This window comes from Leucopleurus acutus, assembly GCF_964270905.1.
Source record: "Leucopleurus acutus genome assembly, chromosome: 2".
NCBI lineage: Eukaryota > Metazoa > Chordata > Mammalia > Artiodactyla > Delphinidae > Leucopleurus > Leucopleurus acutus.
In genome coordinates this window covers 119275892-119293270 of record NC_139143.1, presented here as the reverse complement: position 1 = coordinate 119293270, position 17379 = coordinate 119275892, and the positions used below count along the sequence as shown (strand labels likewise).

General features: G+C 36.4%; 1 protein-coding gene across 1 annotated transcript; it reads right to left on the bottom strand.

The window, feature by feature from the left end:
* Positions 1-932: 932 nt before the first annotated feature.
* Positions 933-16657, bottom strand: CTBS (chitobiase; the record flags this gene model as incomplete). The annotated part of the gene is given in 8 exon segments (XM_082833740.1): positions 933-1243; positions 4511-4654; positions 5046-5143; positions 7057-7072; positions 7076-7228; positions 13267-13361; positions 13364-13468; positions 16477-16657. Coding segments are annotated over 8 exon segments (984 nt in total). The 3' UTR covers positions 933-1051.
* Between the last annotated feature and the right edge of the window lie 722 nt (positions 16658-17379).

Below are 17379 nucleotides of genomic sequence, written 5' to 3'. Positions count from 1 at the left end.
GATTTCTAATCTAAGTATTTATAGGAACTAATATAAGTTCTACACAATATTCTTCTTAATTGCCTTGAGAAAGGAAACTGAGACCTCTGTACATTTCTTTGCACAAAATGTCTCTTTTAGAAAGAAAAAAACAGTTGAGAAACCAATGTCTTTAGATAATTAAAAGTAAAATGCAGATATAGAAAATGAAAAAAATTTAACCATGGAAACAAAACTAACCAAGAAATATATTATAGATGTCCATAAATGAAGGAATATTAATAATTGGAAGGGTAAATGCCAATGAATAGAATCGGGTTCAACACCAGGTTTTTCATAAACATTTCAGATATAACCTCAAAAAAATAATTTAGTTGGAAAATATTAGGTGGCTCTAACCTACTAATTCAAAATATTAGTACTAAGTTATCTTCTTGTATTTTCTAAGTATTTTGATCCTTTATATTCATTATTCCCCCCCCGGAGGCATAAGTGAGTTTAATTCAGGTGACTCAGAGAACATGAGTGCTGTATGGAATCAGGAAGGAGAAAAATGATTTGCATCAAATGAACCTAAAGACACAAAATTGCAGGTTTTAAATTTAGATTTATTGAATAAAAAATATAGAGCAAACTGATTCCCAAAGACTAAATTTTTAAAAATATATTTCTAAGCAAAATATTTCTACTTCAAATTATACATATTTTAGAAATTAGCATTGATTGGTAAGCATATATTTTAATATGGAGGAAATTTTAGCATAATAAAATTGTGAAAGCAGTTGTTCCCAACTATAATATTAAACATCATACAGAGGAATATTTGATATGGTAGGTTGACTTGTTTCTTACCTTTATATTGTTGTACACTGAAGATATAAATAGGTATGTATTTTTCAAATTCAAACAAAGCATTTCTTTATTCTTTATCTGTTTTTGAGTACACTAATAACTAAAATATGTAGCAATCTGAAAAAAGGTATATATTTTTTAATCTCTTCAAGAAACTAGATCTGTTTAAACAGATCATTTTTCTAAACCTTAATAGTTTAACAAAAGATGTTCACCTCTGTCACAGCTTTGGTTTTAAAGCTTTCCACATTTCTTCAGTTTGCTGTTTGTCTATAGCATCTCCAGAGTAGTCAAGACAGTTTGCATGCCACATGCCAATGCCGGGTAAGCCACGGTTTTGTACATATGCTGCCTTTAGAGAAATGCTCTGAGGGTCATCATACCACACTTGATGAAAATGGCCAGCCTGATCCTATACAAATAAATTAAAATGTAACTTTAAAGTATTCAGTGCAATAAGAGGGAAAGGTGTTTCTTAAATCCAATGATTCAAGAAGGAGTCAATGAAATAATAAAAATTTTAGGGCATACATAATACTTTCCATGGTTCTATATGTAATACTTTCTAGATATCATTGCTTATGGCACTTTTACAACAATAGAGATTACACAAATGAGCCTCCCAGTATATCCTATTTAAAATCCTTCTCATGCCCTAAGATTCTTTCCTTGCTCTGATCTGATGATTATCAACCAAGATGTACTGTACACATTTGAATCACTTGTGAGGGCTTTTAAAAACAGATTCTTGGGACCCACACCACATGAAACCTATTGAATCAAACTCTTCCAGGGCTAGTGCTATAACATATATTTATTTGTTTCTTTATGTTATGTTTTAATGTTACAATAGGTGATTCTGATATGTAGCCAAGGTTAAGGAGAATCACTGCTTTTGTCCTCTAAAACCAGCTTATATACTTTTTGGGATTTCCTTACAGTTCCTGGAAATGTGCCTAGTTAGGAGCTCAACAGGTGATTTTGTTTATGATGAATGTCAGTGGACAAAGAAAACATCTCCTTTTCTAAGTCTTACAGAATTGAGTCTAAGAGCCTGTTGGGTCTGGACCCCATGGGTGACTTAGGCACCCACCTAAGAACCACAAACTAGAAACTAGTCTTATGCTCACCTTCCACCCTGTAAAGTCCTTCTCCCCAGCATCACTTGCCTCTATCTAGTGCTAAACACAGTCTCTTTTAGAAGGTATGTAAGCTATGGATAAAGGATAAAAGAAAGAGGAAAGGAGCAGAATTAGGCAAAAACGTAAAGGAAGAGAAAAAGATAGGAAGTAAAAATAGAAAGATCTGTGATTTAAAATAATTTACTGATTTTTATATGTCTGGGGAACTCTTTAAAGACAGTTCTCAATGAATACCAGTAATATTTCTATTTATGGTAGCACCACGAGAATTAGAATCATCTCCTAAGATGACTGCTTTAAAGGACAATAGTCACTTGGTAAATGAATAAGCTATGGCATATTTAAGTATAGTAGATTCATTACATACAAGCATATCTCATACTATATCTTATATTCCGTTCTTTAAAATCTGTAGAACTAGAAAAAGCTATACATGCTCTAGTTCCAATTGTGATTCAATATTAAAAGGCAACTTGCAAAACCTGTACCTAAATATAGAAAGATTTATTTTTGTAGAGTCAGGGGCAAACCCAAAGACATGCACCTTTGAAATTTGCCATCATTCTAGCTAGTACTTTGAGCCTTTTTGATATGTTAAGAAATTTCAAATGCCTCAAATAGTGAAGGATCAAAGGATGAAAAACTGAGTATATGTAAGTTTGACAGATGTCTGGTTAAGGAATGTATGCCTCCAAGAATATTGAGTGCAAGATGAAGCTGCTATTGCTGAGACAGCATAAGAAAGCAGAATGATTCTCTTCAGTTAAAACAAAAACTTGATTTGGGTTGCTGTGGAATTTTACAATGAATGAAGAAGAACAAATTGGTTATAAATAGATGGTTGTCTGAAGTGCCATTAAATGAATGGTTTTCAAGGCTCATCAAAATGTTTTCTGAGTTCTAAAATCTTAAAGAATGTGTCTTCTTATGCATTAAGGAAAAAATAAGTCAGGAATTACAAAAAACAGTACATCATAGGGTAATGTATTTATTCTAAATTACATATTTCCAAACTATGTATAATTGGTTAAACAAACCCTTTACCAAACTGATATCCATGAAACACTGTTCCCCTGCATGTTTCTAAGAGTGCTAGGAAACAGGGTTCTATGTTAAACAATTAAATGGCTTTATGTACTGTAGTACATCTTAAATCCTTGAATATAATGTTATATATTATAAATCTCCAAGAGAGACTTACAGTTTGTAGTGTTTTCCAAATATATTTGGCCATGGCACATGCATGTGTATCTGTGTGTGTTTGTGTGTTTGTGTTTTTTTTAGTATATTCTTTTTATGTTTAATCTTTAAAATGAAAAAAATATATACAATTTTAAAGGTTACTTTCCATTTACAGTTATTACAAAATGCTGGCTATATTCCCTGTGTTGTACAATACATCCTTGAGCCTATCTTAAACCCAACAGTTTGTACCTCCCACTCCCCCACCCCTGTCTTGCCCATCGCCTCTACTCTTCCCACTGGTAACCACTAGTGTGTGGGGGTGTGTGTGTGTCTATGTGTTATTAACAGTTCCCAGAACAGAGTTCTATAAATACTTTTTGGTAAAGACAGGATCACAGTGTACCCTAGTTTAATGTTTATACTTAAGATTCTAAAGTTTAAAAAGCTCTACACTAAAGCCTTCTACATAATTGATATACAGGCATGTACATGTATATCAATTATAATTTATTAAATTTGTATATTTGCAGTCATCCTTTTGTAAATGGGTACCAGACCATTAGAAAGAAATATAAATTGTTGCTGGAATTAACATTCATCATATCATTTTAGGGTTCCTTTTGTAGTAACATAATTCAAGGTAAATTAAAGATGGTTTGTACTTAGATTTTTGAGGTGTGAAAAAGTTTTTATTATGCTAAAGGTAAACTATGGAAAAGATGACTTTTCTTTGTCCCTTTGGTATGGCAATTCCTATTTTTCAAACACTACCTGACAGAATTGCTAGTCATTTACTCTGTTTCTTCAAGTTTCTGTTTGTAATATTTTTGTCTCTAATTTTTAATTTTGTTGAATATCACATAGTTTGAATTGTGGAATAAATTTGAAATGATACCATTTTCCATTGTGAAGTCCCTGATGACACATCTCCTGTTCTCAGCCTCATTCCTCCCTATATAAGAGCCTCATCAGAATTTTGAGGCTACTTTGAAATAGAGGTTTTCAGAGCAAGTAACCCATTTTGGCCCAAAGCTCTTTCAAAAGCCACAGACATCATTTATAATTGACAACTCTTAAGGAAATCCTGTTTGTGACACACATGTTTTTATTATATCATCTAAAATGACAAGTGGCCCATGCAGAGCAGTTCCACTATTAGCATAACTTGAATTGTTCACAAGGGAAGTAAAGTTCCTGATTACACAGATTCAAAGACAAGTCTACTCATGTAAACAGCAGTCTGTATGTTGTACACTATAAGAAAACTGATAGAAAATCTTACTTTCAAATATGTAATTATGAAAATACACAATTATGAAAACTAAAGATTGATAACTTGTGAAAAGTCTTACTTGATAGTGATAATAAGGAGACTGCTGAATTTTATCCCACAGTCTTCCAGAAGTAGAACTATTTACTTGCTTCATGATCATTTGATAGGCCACCTGACGGTATACAGCATCTTTACAAGGGTTTGCAGTGGTACAAACATGATTCTAGAAATGCAAAAATGTTCATGTTATAGATTATCAATTAAGCAAATCTTAAGCAATTAAGCAAATCTAAAAATATAATAAAATTATTTATTAGACATAAAATATATACTACAGATAGATAACCTGACTATATGGAATAAAAGTTAAATTTCATTACTAAATAGAAATATAATATTCAGAAACTTGTATGGGATTTAATTATTTAAAATAAACTGTCTACATTTTAGTCTCAAACTATATTAAATAAATTCTCAATAAAGTGTATATATTCTATATAGAGAGAAATTTCTAAATTATAAATAAAATGAAGTTTATATAGAGGAAACAAAACAGACTCTAAAAAATATAATAGAAAGAGAAAAAAATTACATAAGAAATGATCTTTTCTTACCACTGATAGATTTTGGCAGGTATAATCATAACCATACCAGGGAATACCCATTACAAGTTTCTTAGGGTTAATGCCTGTCTTGATGTAGTCATCATATCCTAACCAAATAGGAACAGAAAAAGCATATTTTTTTCTCTTCATATGTCTACTAATGTGTTCATACAAGCTATGCAACCACTCAGAATCCAAGTTTGTAACAACAGGTACATTTATGTAAAATATTAATATGGTGTTTCTCAAATATATTATAAAAGTCATCTCTTAAGAACTATAAATTTGGTATCACTTTCTAAACAATTTCTTTTTGAATAATAGAAAATATTCAAAACAATTTAGATCAAATTGAAGCAAAAAATTCACAAAATTTAATTTTAGGAACAATGACACATTTTAGTAACAATGACACATTTTAGGAAAGCATGCTAATTGTGTCTATTAACTGCTAAGGCATGGATTTGATATTCTAGATTCTAAAGCTTTAAAAGAAGTTCTATAAGTCTTAAACTTTCTGGCAGGTGTGGTCTCACAATTACTTACAGAACACACAAGTGTTCCCCATTTTATCAATATCCTATAAGCATGGATTACAGCTTGGGATAAGGAATGACCCCATCTTACTCTGTAGCAGATAATCTGTAGTTATAGGAAACAAAGAGAAAAATGAACAAATTCCTGGTACTATCAATCTCTTTCTTGCCCATGCTGCAAATTATGTTTTCCCACCAAGATATGTTCCAAGATTAGCTAGGATGTTGAGTAAATTTGCTGTTTTTCAGAGGCTTTAAAGTTATTGTGTACTGTTAAATATCCAAGAGAGGGGTGGAGTATGCATCATTTCCCAAACATATTTGATAATGAACCTTTTATTGATATACATAATTATCATCTCTTTCATAAACACAGTTGGCAAACATTGGGTTAAATAGTTATTTTGTATTATAACACAAATTATTTTTCAAATTTTAAATAGTATATGCTTATGATCAGACTATTCTATCCAGACAATTAGGACGTGATAAAATGAGGCCAGGGTCTATGATTTTACCTCTATATGAAAAATAAAATAATTTTTATTTATTACTCAACACTTAAATCTATGCTAACTATCCCAGAAAATCTCACTTAAGTCCAAAAGATAGCAAGCAATCTTTAATTCAATTGGTTGATGGGATATAAACCAATCCAAACTTTGGAAAGGATAATGCAAAGGCCACATCATATGAATGACAGATCAGAAGTACTCTTTTTTTTTTTTTCTTGCGGTACGCGGGCCTCTCACTGTTGTGGCCTCTCCCGTTGCGGAGCACAGGCTCCGGACGCGCAGGCTCAGCGGCCATGGCCCACGGGCCCAGCCGCTCCGCGGTATGTGGGATCTTCCCGGACCGGGGCACGAACCCGTGTCCCCTGCATCGGCAGGTGGGCTCTCAACCACTGCGCCACCAGGGAAACCCCAGAAGTACTCTTAATTCTAATAGAAATATAATTTTTAATGTAGCATGGGTACTAATAGTAAATGCCAAATAAGATAAAGCCAGTCCTATCAATCATGTATAATAGGTACTCACTTTATAGCTACCTTTGCTATTAAATTATTTAACATTGGTTATTTCAACAAAAATATTCTATCAGATTCTAAGTAAGCAAATATCTTCTTCGTGTAACTTTCTGACAAGAGTGTTGACTTGAAGTTAGAACACCTGCTTGAGTTCCAACCATATAATACTTAATAGCTGTGCAATCATGAGAACTTAACACCCTTCATCTTATCTATAATAGAGGGTTAATATAATACACCTACCTCCCAAGACTTTTTAGAGGTAATTGAAAACTTCAGAACTTTAAAACTTTTTGTAAACTTTAAAGCTCTCAAATTAAGAGGTTTTTATATGTTTCAAGAAAGCGTTACAAATGGAAAAGGTATACAAATGACTTAGAAATACTAAAATATATCTTAATGTTTGAGGTTATAGAATTAATATCGCTGATAAATGATTGTTTTGTGAATTCTTACCAGTTAATGTCTTAGTTTAGGGAAAATTGGCTCCTGCAATACATTGTGACCAGACCAGACTTCGTTCACCATAAGACATCACAAAGAGAAAGTCACAAGCATCTGCAATTCCAGTATAATTATAGCACCTCCTACCTAAGCAGTTTGGAGACCAAGATACATCAAATGTTACCTGTGGGAAAACCATTTTATGTAACATGATCAAATATGCATATTATGGCAGATGTTTTGTTGATTATATATTCTCTTGCCTCATATTACTCCCCCCCCTCAAAAAGAACCACTTGTGTGTCTGACTTAAGGTTTGACATGTATGGAACTAGAACAATTCTAAGAAATATATTTTTTGCCTACACGGACTGACCCAGACATATATTTTGGACAATGTTTTGGACATATATTTAGATAATGGACATATATTTGGACACAGGCATATTTGGACATATACAATGACCAGGAGCAGGCACTGTGTAGAAGAGGAGTTTAAAGTCACATGCCTCCAGAGGACAGACTAGCAACTCGACTGACTGAAGGAAACTGGTGTAATCACAGTAGGGTGTGGTAGGGCCCATAAGCAACTAGAGAGTAAAAGCACACTAAAAGCATTCAAATACGAAAGTTCTTAAAAATATCATGCAAGCTAAATAGGTCATCTCTTGGCACAAGCTTACTGGACTGTGTTGGCAGCTTGAGCCCTTGATTTACAATTACTTTACATGGTAAGTTTAGTCCAACATTATAGTTAAAGAGTAGTGGTGTTTTATGGCTACAAGTATAAATTAACTCAAAATGTTGAACAAATCACTTAAATGGTCTTATTTTATGGAAATATTCAAATAAAACTTGAGTGTTAAATTATCTTTCATTTTTGAATAGTGAGCCAGTCCTCAATAAGGATGAATCTCTTTCAAAGATTTATTGCCGGGATTCCCTGGTGGCGCAGTGGTTAAGAGTCCGCCTGCCGATGCAGGGGACATGGGTTCGTGCCGCGGTCCGGGAAGATTCCACGTGCCGCGGAGCGGCTGGGCCCGTGAGCCATGGCCGCTGGGCCTGCGCATCCGAAGCCTATGCTTGGCAATGGGAGAGGCCGCAACAGTGAGAGGCCTGCGTACCGCAAAAAAAAAAAAAAAAGATTTATTGCCTTAAGATGTTGGTCAAAGGGTCAAACTTTCAGTTATAAAATAAATAAGTTCTGAGACCTAATGTAAAAAAAAAGATTTATTGCCTTAACTGAATATTAATTAGCTTTATTTTATTAATATAGGTCTGCAAACATTCTAAAGCTTCATTAAAAGTTTTCTTCTTAATTAGGCTCTCAATAAATGTATTGATTAATATTACAAAAAATTGAGGTATTTTAGTTAAATTTTTACACTTTGGCTAATTTATTCTACTATAACTCTTTTTAGGACTTTCTCAAAATTCTCTCTGTAATTCTTTCATTATTAACACTAAAGGAAGCTCTGCTTTGTAAGTCTAGGCTTTCCCCAAAGCTCTCCAGCAAAATAGGTTATAAAGTGAAATTTTTACATAGTGGACTTCATTTTATCACTGTCCCCTCTTACAAAATGGAAGTATAATAAGGTAATAGAGAAAGTGATTGCCTCTAAGCAGGTAAATTTCAAATCCATTTTGTAAGTCCTTACCTCTCTCCTGAGCAGTGAGAATATTTTCACCTGGGTTTCCTCCTGAGCAGTGAGAATATTTTCACCTGGGTTTCCTGTCATGGATAATCTCATATTTTTGAGAAGGCAGCATTATTAGAAAAGAAATTAGAAAAGAAATCAATAGACTTTGGTTCTTTTCTTGGCTCTCTTATAACTAGGTTATTTCATTTTAAATATCTGATCTGTTTTCCCACATGTAACAATGAAGGTGTAGAAAGAATCCTTCAAGAGCACTTCTAGCTCTTTAATTCTGTGATCACAAATTCTATAATCCTAAATTATCATCTTTTCCCAAAAACTCATTTCTCCTTGCTGGGGCTCTATATTAGTCATTTTTTTCTGGTCACCAGTTTAAGAACCTTTGGGCCATTTTGTGACTCTTCTTCCCTCACACCCCATAACTAATCTCACATTTTCCTTTGAGTGGCCTCTCACAGTTTTTCTGCCCATTCCTTTCCATTAATTAATTAATTCAATGAATATTGAACACTTGCTGAGTGTTAGGGTTATGCCATCATCCCAGTTCAAACCATAAATTCCAAGTTATTGGATTACTGGGTTAGTCCTTACAGGTCTCTCTCCTCTAGACTTTTTTACGTACTACCATAAATAATCTTCCCCAAATACTTTCTATACACATTACCCATTACATACAGAATAAAATGCATACTCTTCAGTGTCACATCCTGGATCTTCCACAATCTGGTTCATCTTGGCAACTCTACTTCCCACTAACTTAACTAACATGAACTTGACATAGCAGCCCAAATTGCTCTACTTGCCCCTCAAACATGGAAATAGACATTCCTACTGCAAAATCTTTGCTCAGTCTCTTCCCCCTTGCTCTCACTATAGCTTAATCAGGACTAGCAAATAAGTTCCCATATATTAATTCTACCCTATTAACAACAGCAATCTAGAGAATGAGGGAAAAGTTTCCGAGACCAAAATGTGTGAGGAGAGGAGTATGGTGGCTTGCATACCAGGTATTTGCTATTCTTTATCTAAATTGTACTCATCTGAAAAGCTGAATTCCACACTGACAAACCTTCCCTACTTGTATAAAGCCACAGAGTTGTTGATCGTTACATCATTTATTATTTTTCCAGTGACTCTCAAATTCATGTTGACCAACTACACCAGAATCACCTATCACACTTGGTAAAAATACAGTTCCTAGAATCTATGCCAGAATCAACTTCTGGGCATATTTTTAACAAGCACTCCCAGGTGATTCTGAGATAGATTTAGAGTTATTAGTTTATACTATATATATCCTACTTAACTAGACTTAAAATTTTGAAAGGCAGGTATCATTCATATATTCAATAAGTACTTTTTAAACATTGTGTTAGACATCAAGGAACTGGTCCCTGCCTTCAAAAAACTCACTGTCTAGCCTAGCAGTTTTTTCTCAGCTTTACTAAGGTATAATAGACAAGTAAAATTGTAATATATTTTAAGTGTACAATATGATGATATGCATATATATGCAAAAGTATTCCCATCAAGTTAATTAACATAGCCATCACCTTATTTATTTTGGTGATAACACTAAAATTCTACTCTCAGCAAATTTCAAATTATACAATACAGTACGATCAACTATAGTCATCATGTTATGCACTAAATCCTCAGACCTTATTCATCTTACAACAAAGTTTATACCTTTTACCAGCCTTACTGTATCTAACTACAGTTTCCTTATTGACGTTTCCCTATTGATTATCTGTCTGAATAAGCTGTCCATTGCTGAAAGTGGAGTACTAAAGTCCTCTACTATTATATTGCTGTCTGTTTCTCCCTTCAGATATCTTAGTGTTTATTTAATACATTTGGGTGCTCTGATGTGGAGCACCCACAATAAATATTTGAAATTGTTATATCTTCTTGATGAACTGACCCTTTTATAATTATATAATGAACTTTGTCTCTTGTTACCATTTTTGGCTTAAAGTCTATTTTGTCTGATATAAATATAGCTACCCCTGCTCACTTTTGGTTTCCATTTGCCTGGAACTAGTTTTTCAATCCTTTCATTTTTAGTCTATGTGTGTCCTTAAAGCTGAAGTGAGTCTCTTATAGGCAGCATATAGTTGGATCTTGTTTTTTTTAATCCATTCAGCCACTCTGTGTCTGTTGATTCAAGAATTTAGTCCATTTCCATTTAAAGTAATTACTGATAGGTTTCTACGTAATATTGCCATTTTGTTAATTGTTTTCTGGCTATTTTCTAATTCCTTTTTTCCTTTCTTCTTTTCTTGCTCTCTTTCTTTGTGATTTGTGATTCCCTGTAGTGGCATGCTTGATTCCTTTCTGATTTTCTTTTGTATATCTAATGTAGGTTTTTGCTTTGTGGTTATCATGTGGCTTATATTAAAAAAAAATTTTGTAACTATGTATGGTGATGGAAGTTAACTAGACTTATTGTGGTGATCATTTTGCAATATATACAAATGTCAAATCATTATGTTGTACACTTGAAAAAATAATTTTTTAAAACATCTTATAGTTACAACAGTCTATTTTAAACTGTTAACAACTTAGAACACATACAAAAGCTCTACATTTTTATACTCCACCACCCGACATTTTATGTTTTGGATGTCAAAATTTCCGTCATTTTTTATGTGTCCACTAACAAATTATTGTATAGTTTTTTTTAAGAAGGAAACATCCTAATGTGTTCCTTTATAATTTCTGTAATATACTTTTTTATTGACGTATAGTTAATTTAAAGTGTTGTGTTAGTTTCAGGTGTACAGCGAAGTAATTCAGTTGTACATATATATATACCTATTCTTTTTCAGATTCTTTTCCATTATAGGTTATTACAAGATATTGAATATACTTTCCTGTGCTATACAGTAGGTCCTTTTTGTTTATCTGTTTTGTATATAGTAGTGTGTATATGTTAATCCCAAACTACTAATTTATCTCCCCCCTACCGCCCCCCCCACCGCTATCCCCTTTGGTAATCATAAGTTTGTTTTCTTTGTCTGTGAGTCTATTTCTGTTTTACAAATAAGTTTATTTGTATCACTTTTTAGATTCCACATATAAGTGATAACATACGATATTTGTCTCTGTCTGACTTCATTTAATATGATTATCTCTAGGTCCATCCATGTTGCTGCAAATGGCACTATTTCATTCTTTTTTATGGCTGAGTAATATTCCATTGTGTATATATACCACATCTTCTTTATCCAGTCACCTGTCAGCAGACATTTAGGTTGCTTCCATGTGTTGGCTATTGTAAATAGTGCTGCTATGAACACTGAGGTGAATATATCTTTTCGAATTATAGTTTTGTCTGGGTATATGCCCAGGAGTGGGACTGCAGGATCATATGGCAACTCTATTTTTAGTTTTTTACGGAATCTCCGTACTGTTCTCCATAGTGGCTGTACCAATTTACATTCCCATCAACAGTGTAGGAGGGTTCCTTTTTTCCACTCCCTCTCCAGCATTTATTATTTGTAGACTTTTTTTTTTTTAAAGAAGATGTTGGGGGTAGGAGTTTATTAATTATTTATTTATTTTTGCTGTGTTGGGTCTTCGTTTCTGTGCGAGGGCTTTCTCTTGTTGTGGCAAGCAGGGGCCACTCTTCATTGCGGTGCGCAGGCCTCTCACTATCACGGACTCTCTTGTTGCGGAGCACAGGCTCAGTAGTTGTGGCTCACGGGCCTAGTTGCTCTGCGGCGTGTGGGATCCTCCAAGACCAGGGCTCGAACCCGTGTCCCCTGCATTAGCAGGCAGATTCTCAACCACTGCGCCACCAGGGAAGCCCTGTAGAGTTTTTAATGATGGCCATTCTGACTGGTGTGAGGTGACACCTCATTGTAGTTTTGGTTTGCATTTCTCTGAATAAGAATCTCTGGGAGTTGGACCCAGTGTACGTGTGTGTGTTTAATTTTTTTAAGATTCCTGGTTATCTTGGTGTATGACCAGTTTTGAGAATCACTGATCTGGGGCCACACTGTCCTTCTGTTACTCACACATTGCCTGGCAAGAGTCCTTATGTTGTGATCTTCTCTCTGATCATGCTCATTATGGTACTAGGGAAATACTGCCTTTTGTCACAGCACTGACAAGCTCTATGGAATTAGGCTTTGAGCCTTACTGGGCCTTGGGTGCTTTGCAAAGTAATTCAGAGTCTATGGAGCAAGTGAGACACTTCCCCAGAACTACCTCTACTCTTAGGCAAGAGCTGTTTCTGTCCTGCACTGATGAAAGCAGAGCCTGGGCAGCTAAATCCTTCCTGATTCCCATTGCCTATCTAATATTTCTAACTCTGCTGCAAGGCAGGTAGGTGGGGCAATTCCAGTATTGTATCCTGATGTGAATAAAGAACAGATTTGGCACCTTAAAATTTTATAAAACTTCTCTAGTTAAGAACTCAAAAGTTCCAGAAAATTTTTTAGGATGTACTGAAACTCTTCCTACTCAATAAAACTGAGATTCTATTTGCCATACCTTCATGAACACATTTTGATAGGAAAGATAAGGGGTTTCCAAAAAACACCAAATGAATTTTTACCTGTGATCCCTCAATTTCACAATGGAAAGAGTCTGCAGTTTCTTTGACTAAAGCAGTTAACGCATAATATTCATGTGATGAACGAGCAACTTCTTGTCTAGATTAATTCCATCCATATATTGTGTTTTGGCCAGCTTAACTTGTTGAGCTAACCAGGATGCTCTTAAAGTAGCATTAATGATATCCCTTATGGATACATCTCCTATGGAAGAAATATACATCTTTTGTACATATATGCTTTTCACAGTTTAATAAAATTTACTTCACAAACTCATTCCAAAGAGATCCAAATGTCTTTAAAACACCTCATAATTTTGGAATACTAAGCCCCAAATTTAAGTTTTCCAAACGAAGAAATAATATCTCAAGATCACAGAAAATCATTAGTCATTAATCTTCGAAATAACCATTATGAATAAATAGTAATATTATCAAATTAAAAGAAGAAATCATGGACTATGGCTAGCTAAGGGTCATCATGCACCCAAAGTAACAATTAAACATTGATCATATGCCAGGCACTGAAAGTACAACAGTGAATAAGACATAGGGGTCCCAATTAATTGGTGGCAGAGGAAATTAGTGGGGCCTGGAAAGTAGGAGACGGTAGGCTAGGAAGAAATAGGGGCAAGTGTCAAGGCCTGGAGGCAGAGCATGGAGGTTTGCTGACGCCTAAAATTTGGAGGGAGACAACAGTGAAGAACCTGAGGGTGGTAGGCAGGGTTAAATCATGAAAGACCTTGAAGCCCTCTTGAGAAATTATCCCAAGGGAAAGGGTTTTAAAAAGAGAATATACATATTTTAGGTATGCATTTTAGAAAAATCCCTTCAGCTGAAGTGGAAACTGGTTTAAAGAGGCAAAACTGGAGGCAGAATATCTAATAGGAAAGCTTTGGAAGAATGCAGGCCAGAGATGATGGTGACCTCAACTAAAGTTGTGGAGCAGTGGAGACTATGAGATAAATGAATAAATCTGGAAGATCCTAAGAAGGCAAAATTAACAGGACTCTGATCCACTGAATGAGTAAGGTAAGAGAAAGGGAGGAGGTTGAAAATACTCAAGTTTCTGGCCGCTGCAGATGGACTCATAGATACTGCATTTACTATGAATGATTTCTGGTGAACCTTACTTCTTAGACTAGTACTCAAGTTAAATACTAAGATGGTTGATGTTATGTTTCTCCTGTATTTTTTTCTCCACAGATAATATTAGAAGCACTGATCATTTTTACTTTATCCCAAATAATGTGTTAATTCATTGATTTAGCAAATATTTATTGAATTCCCAGTAAGGTATAGGCAGGGTATATTGTTAGGCATTAGTGACACAGACCAGGTCCATTGGTTATTTAATGCAGTAGTTTTAAGGGCTACATGGAAATGCAGGGTGCCATGACAGCATATAAAGGGGACCTGCAACCCTGGTAAGGCAGGAAAACTTCCCTGAGGACTACACTCTTTAGGGGAGGCCAGAAATCTGGGCAATGACCTAGACAGGGGACAGAGGAGGGGTACCAATGCACAAAAAAGAGCATTCTCAGAAGAGTGAACAAAAAAGGGCAAAGGTCTCAATACCTCAGGAGAATTCTGAATTTCTGGAGCCAAAAGAAGGTCAGTGAGGCTGGAGCACAGAACTCCTGAAAGTACATGGAAACAGATGAAACTGATGAAACTACTGAGGTAGGTGGTAGCAGGATCAAGTAGGGCTTTGTAGACCACTGAGGAGTTGCTATTTTCTCCTGAGATGAATGGGAAGCATTAAAGTATTTTAAGCAGAGGATCGTAAGATTTGCATTAAAAAATGAGAGAGACAGACAGACACACAGGGAGAGGGGGAGAGAGAAAGGGAGAGCGATATCTATGATCACTGGGCCACTGTGAGGAGAATGGATGGGTGAGGGTGGGGAGAGCTAGCTATAAAAATTAAACCAGGCTTTTCCTAATTTTCTGTCTCCTTTTTGGTTTTTTGTTTATTTTTCAGAAATAACTGCATAACCCATTTTTCTACTAGGCAGTTACCCACTGAAATAATAAAAATTACAAAATGTGAAACTGAACAGCCCATTGTTTTTAGACTTCTTAGAATCATATTTATGTCACAAACCTTACCCCTATTTCAATTCTGATAACTAAGATTGAATGTGTTAAAAATATACAGAGAGCTTGTGATATAATAGAAATACTAAAAAATAGCTTAATGAACCAATTGAATATATAAGGGAAAAAGTAATGCAGTCTAGTCTTTGTCTTTGAAAAATATAGGTCAGTAGAGAGAAAAGACCATTAACCACCAGCATACAAATGAACAAAATTTGGCTTCTTTGCATAATTGGTTTTCTAAATGCCCACAGATGCCGCCTAACCGACTAAGAGGTATTGGGTGCTACAGAAAGGCTTTCAGATGTTAGGCTTACACACTAGGCAGGTTCTCCATAAACACTTCCACCATTTTTACTTCTTCTAAGCAATTATATTACTTTTTTTAACTGACATTTAAATGTCCCTGCCTCAAATGTAATCTGCTAGATTAAGAACTGGCAATTGTCACTATGTTTACACAAGAATTGCTCTTTTGGACTGAACTTTTCCACCTGCCTGGTGTGTCCAGTTCCTGGTGCAGTCATCAAACTCTAGGCAGACAAGTGGTCTTCACCTTACCTCCGAAAGGGTGTTTGCTTAAAGCTGCCCAAGGCCTTATAAATTCTTAGGTGGGTAGATGGAATTTTTACTTAAAGACCTATTTTTATCCCCCTTCTTGTGTGGCAGGTATAGAAAAGCAAAGTAAGCAGAACTTTCATTCTTCCACTGGACCGTGGGAGTGCTGAGATTCTTTCAAACTGATCCTCAGTTCTCTTGGAAACCAATGGGTGTTGCTACTTAGGAAGTATCTCCTTACCAGCCTCCTTGCTTATCTGGCCAGACTGCCTGGGGAGAGGCACAGCAGGGCAATGCAAGGAACTTGCACTTAGAGTCAGATCTGGGTTGGAATACTTACTGTGAGACCTGGGAGGAGTTACTCAACCTCTCTGAGCCAAAATTTCCTAATCTTTAAGGCTGAAGGAGATCTGTGGACAGAAAGGCCCCTCCGCGAGAGGTCAAAGCTGGTTTTGCGCCCCCAACACCTCTTTCTCGGGTTCGGTTATTCTACTGTAACTCCTCTTAGGGCCTTGAGGACCAGATCTGGAGCGTCAGGGGAGAGAGGCCTCTGACCTCGAAGTCGGGGCGATGAGCGATGGGTGATGGGCCGGCACAGCGCTGGGGCCTGGCACTGGCAGTCGGCCCCGAGCCCGACGCGCAGCGCCAGGAGCAGCGGCAGCAGCAGAGGAGCCAGCCCCAGGGCCCCGTGCAGCGAGGGAACGAGGCGCCAGCACCGGAGCTGCGGCCAGGCCATGCCAGCGGCTCACCAGTCAGCAGAGCTGTCCCGGATTCCCTGGTGGCGCCTGCTTTATGGATGGGAAGGGAGGGGCCGGGCCGAGCTCCCCGGCTGGGCAGGGGAGGAGCTGGGCGGTCGCCAAGTCCGGGGGATCTGGGGCTGCGGGAGAGGGACAGAGGCCGAGGCTGCGGTGCCCCTAGCACGTCGAGCCCAGGGAGCCGGGGCCTCGGTGCCCGGCAGACAGTTGACTCAAGTGTATATTGTCTACCATCTATGTGCCTCTCTTTGGCTCTGTGTCATAGTTGTTTGTGTCTTCCTTGTGGAGTCTGAAACTGGAGGGAGTCCTCAAAATGGAGAAGTAGGATGCCTTGGAAGGGATGACTGTGCTACATGGTTGGAATGGCCCAAAGATTTTGAAGTTACAGATATCTGTTGAATTAAGACAGCAGTTCGAATACAGCCTCTAATTTCGCCTCCTCCCATGCTTAAATTCCAGTGAAAACCTCAACCCACAAGGGAAGGGAGATGACAGCAACATTTTGGAAGCTTGAAAGCACAAGTATGAGGGGTAAGTGTCCCAGGCCCCAACAGTGCGGAAACTTGAGAAACAACGCAATTTAAACCAGAATCTTCAAAAGGTTCCGGAACTACAAGAGATGCCTCAGGAATTAGGGGTGAAGGGGAGATGAAGGTTAGGATGTCCGAAAATAAAGGGGACTAGGTGAAAGCTGCTTGAGGAG